The sequence below is a fragment of the Salvelinus fontinalis genome, chromosome 23 (assembly GCF_029448725.1).
Source record: "Salvelinus fontinalis isolate EN_2023a chromosome 23, ASM2944872v1, whole genome shotgun sequence".
NCBI classification, from domain to species: Eukaryota; Metazoa; Chordata; class Actinopteri; order Salmoniformes; family Salmonidae; genus Salvelinus; species Salvelinus fontinalis.
The window spans coordinates 14673421-14678420 of NC_074687.1; the positions used below are offsets into that span (position 1 = coordinate 14673421).

A 5000-nucleotide genomic window follows, 5' to 3' on the forward strand; every position below is an offset into this window, starting at 1 on the left:
CTCTTGTCCTAACTCCTAACTCCTCACTCCTATCCTGACTCCAGACTCCTAACTCCTAACTCTTGTCCTAACTCCTAACTCCTGACTCCTAACTCTTGTCCAAACTCCCAACTCTTGTCCTAACTCCTAACTCTTGTCCTAACTCCTAACTCCTAACTCCTAACTCCTGTCCTAACTCCTAACTCCTAACTCCTCACTCCTGACTCTTGAGTCACTGAAGGCTGAATAAAATAATCGTTACATTCCGTTCCAAAAAGCCCAACCTGCCCTTACAGCTTACAGTCATGACTACTAACATTAAATCCATCGTCAAGTCGAAAACACCTATAAAGAATGAAAGGTAGTGACCCGTAATGAGTGTGAAACACCAGTAAACATTTTGATATGTTGAAGTGTATGTTTTTTAACGTGATAATCCTGTCCTGACTCGGTCAAGGCTGATAACCATTCAATTACAACACACGTCCGCTCTAAACAAGCTGGCCTTCCGGCTGGATTCATAAATAAGGCTGTAGGTGTTTGGTACTTGTGATTTCTAAATGGACCCGCTAAAAACCTGCTCTGTTCCTCCTGGGATGTTTCAGCTAGCTTTTAAAAGGATGTGTGATGTCGTGTGATCAAGAGGTCGGCTCTAGCTCGCCCAACATTGTGAGGGACGGAGTGTGTTGGCTTCGTTCGGTCCACGCGTGAGATTGAGGTGAGTAGGGAAGAGAGTGAGAGAGAGAGAGACACAGACCAGACAACAAAATGCAACATCTAGCCTTAATAATGCACAACAGCCACATTGGAGAACAGGAGAGAGAGAGAGAGAGAGAGAGAGAGATAGAGAGAGAGAGAGAGAGAGAGAGAGAGAGAGAGAGAGAGAGAGAGAGAGAGAGAGAGAGAGAGAGAGACAGACAGAGAGACAGAGAGAGACAGAGAGAGAGAGAGAGAGAGAGAGAGAGAGAGAGACAGACAGAGAGACAGAGAGAGACAGAGAGAGAGAGAGACAGAGAGAGAAATAGAACGTCTTTCTTTCATGCCTCTGACAAGGAACCAGAGTGGTAAAGTACGCCTTTCAACAACAGCTGCTAAAAGATTCATGTTCCGATTCCGACAAAAGACTATCAGGACGTATCCCATAGATCTCTCTTTAGAAAACATATCCTTGTATTATTGATGGAGATAAAATGTTAATAAATGGCCCAACAGTCCAGGGCCAATGACAGAGAGAGGCTGTGAGAGAGACTCTATTTCCTACATAGTTGTAGTAGTGCACTATATAGGGAACAGGGTTCGGGACACTGTCTGAATGCATGGGTAAGCTTTACTAAGAGTGTCTTATCTTCTATCGCTTTGTTAGACCCATGTCTTCAGACTGTGTACATACGATGGAGGAAGCCTCGACCAACAGTGTTAGGAATGCACAGAAAGGTAGATATAGAACAAGATACCTGTACAATTTTGTCCCGGTGCCTTTGTGATACAATGCTATTCTATGTGAACTAGGGAGAGTTGGGACATTGTTCAATCCCTTCCTAAAATAATGGACTGTATTCTGGAATCTGGCTTGCACTTCTCTGACTTACCACCAGGGGGTAGAACAACCAGAGCTTGTGGTCAGGCATACGGAATATAGAATACTCCCCAACACTCCGCTGGTTTTGGAAGATTCTAGAATTCTGTGTAGGATAATTAGGGAGCGATGGGGATTATGGTGTGGGAGATTACAGAGAGATAACTCCAATAGATGTTGATGATCTGTATTTTGATTAGGGGGCGATGGGGATTATGGTCTGGGAGATTACAGAGAGATAACTCCAATAGATGATGTCGTTGATGATTTGTAATTTGATTAGGGAGCGATGGGGATTATGGTGTGGGAGATTACAGAGAGATAACTCCAATAGATGTTGTCATTGATGATTTGTAATTTGATTAGGGAGCGATGGGGTTTATGGTGTGGGAGATTACAGAGAGATAACTCCAATAGATGATGTTATGAGCGACACTGAGCCAGAAACAGCAGGGGAAACTGGAAATGGTGAGGATATTTTGTCAGGAAATAGACAGTCACAAGCAGACCGCTCACTGTGGTGGTGGGAAATACACACAGCACTGTCCTCACTGTGGGACTGATTGGAAGTGGCTATTCAGAGAAGACCAGGGAATAATCAATATAGTAGGATATGTGGCTAGGGTGTACCTCAGTATCTTTCATTTGGATAGGGAACAATACGAAATTACTAATTTGTAAAATGTCCTGTGAATCCCCCCCCCCCCCCCCCCCCTCTCACCTGCAGTCTAGCTTCTCCAGTTCAAAGTGTGGGTTGAAGTTGAGGACGACACGTTGGGAAGGTTCTGGGGCAGTGACGACCCAACGACAGTTCTGATGTGGGGGATACTCCAGAGGGTACCCCGGGGTGGTGATGTACCCGGCGTCACTGGCATCAACTTGTCCACCACACGATTTGCTGCCTTCGGGACAGAGGACACAGAAGCATCAGTTAGGACGTGAATTAGAACGTGTTTTTATTTTATGATTTATTTATGTAACGACAGTATGACAAAAGTATTGGAAATGGTAAGGTGCTATAATACAGTACCAGTCAAAAGTTTGGACTCATTACAGGGTTTTTCTTTATTTTGACAATTTTCTACATTGTGGAATAATAGTGAAGACATAAAAACTATGAAATAACACATATGAGTGATAATGATAATAATAGTGAATAGTGACTGGTACTTTAGGTATATAAATGTTGAAGTCGGAAGTTTACGTACACTTAGGTTGGAGTCATTAAAACTCGTTTTTCAACCACTCCACAAATTTCTTGTTAACAAACTATAGTTTTGACAAGTCGGTTAGGACATCTACTTTGTGCATGACACAAGTTATTATTCCAACAATTGTTTACAGACAGATTATTTCACTTATATTTCACTGTATCACAATTCCAGTGGGTCAGAAGTTTACACACACTAAGTTGACTGTGCCTTTAAACAGATTGGAAAATTGCAGAAAATGATGTCATGGCTTTAGAAGCTTCTGATAGGCTAATTGACATAATTTGAGTCAATTGGAGGTGTACCTGTGGATGTATTTCAAGGCCTACCTTCAAACTCAGTGCCTCTTTGCTTGACATCATGAGAAGATTAAAAGAAATCAGCCAAGACCTAATTGTAGATTTCCAAACGCCTGGCGGTAACACGTTTATCTGTACAAGCAATAGTACGCAAGTATAAACACCATGGGACCACGCAGCCGTCATACCGCTCAGGAAGGAGACGCATTCTGTCTCCTAGAGACAGGCAGCAGAACGTTCTCCACGGCGTCTCCAGACTCTGTCACGTCTGTCACATGTGCTCATGTGCTCAGTGTGAACCTGCTTTCATCTGTGAAGAACACAGGGCGCCAGTGGCGAATTTGCCAATCTTGGTGTTCTCTGGCAAATGCCAAACGTCCTGCACGGTGTTGGGCTGTAAGCACAACCCCCACCTGTGGACGTCGGGCCCTCATACCACCCTCATGGAGTCTGTTTCTGACCGTTTGAGCAGACACATGCACATTTGTGGCCTGCTGGAGGTTATTTTGCAGGGCTCTGGCAGTGCACCTCCTTGCACAAAGGCGGAGGTAGTGGTCCTGCTGCTGGGTTGTTGCCCTCCTACGGCCTCCTCCACGTCTCCTGATGTACTGGCCTGTCTCCTGGTAGCGCCTGCATGCTCTGGACACTACGCTGACAGACACAGCAAACCTTTTTGCCACAGTTCGCATTGATGTGCCATCCTGGATGAGCTGCACTACCTGAGCCACTTGTGTGGGTTATAGACTCCGTCTCATGCTACCACTAGAGTGAGAGCACCGCCAGCATTCAAAAGTGACCAAAACATCAGCCAGGAAGCATAGGAACTGAGAAGTGGTCTGTGGTCACCACCTGCAGAACCATTCCTTTTTTGGGGGTGTCTTGCTAATTGCCTATAATTTCCACCTTTTGTCTATTCCATTTGCACAACAGCATGTGAAATTTATTGTCAATCAGTGTTGCTTCCTAAGTGGACAGTTTGATTTCACAGAAGTGTGATTGACTTGGAGTTACATTGTGTTGTTTAAGTGTTCCCTTTATTTTTTTGAGCAGTGTATATAGATATAGCGGTATATGTATGTATAGAAGTGTATATATAGATATAGAGGTATACAAATATATAGAAGTATATATATATAGATATAGAGGTATATAAATATATAGAAGTGTATATATAGATATAGAGGTATACAAATATATAAAAGTATACATATATAGAGGTATATAAATATATAGAAGTGTATATATAGATATAGAGGTATACAAATATATAGAAGTATATATATATAGATATAGAGGTATATAAATATACAGAAGTGTATATATATATATACAGATATAGAGGTATATAAATATATAGAAGTGCATCTATATATAGAGGTATATTCTGTAGATATAGAGGTATATCCTGTAGATATAGAGGTATATTCTGTAGATATATATATATACAGATATAGAGGTATATAAATATATAGAAGTGTATCTATATATAGAGGTATATTCTGTAGATATAGAGGTATATTCTGTAGATATAGAGGTATATTCTGTAGATATAGAGGTATATTCTGTAGATATAGAGGTATATTCTGTAGATATAGAGGTAGATATAGAGGTATATTCTGTAGATATAGAGGTATATTCTGTAGATATAGAGGTATATTCTGTAGATATAGAGGTATATATAGAGGTATATTCTGTAGATATAGAGGTATATTCTGTAGATATAGAGGCTGTGTAGCTCACCACACCATCATACATACTATATTCTCCTGTACATTATATTATTCTCGTTGTATTCGTACCAAATGTAAACAATCAATAAACACCGGCCAACTGATATCACCGTAGTTACAGCAGACTGATATCACCGTAGTAACAGCAGACTGATATCACCGTAGTTACAGCAGACTGATATCACCGTAGTTACAGCAGACTGAT

The 5000-nt window shown here is 41.4% G+C and overlaps 1 protein-coding gene across 1 annotated transcript in view; it reads right to left on the reverse strand.

The window, feature by feature from the left end:
• LOC129820887 (neuropilin-2-like) overlaps window positions 1-5000 on the reverse strand; it is a 274672-nt gene that overhangs the window by 230563 nt on the left and 39109 nt on the right. Inside the window, exon 2 of the mRNA XM_055877963.1 lies at window positions 2277-2457. Coding sequence (XP_055733938.1) covers window positions 2277-2457 — 181 coding nt within the window. The remainder of the gene's footprint in view (window positions 1-2276; window positions 2458-5000) is intronic.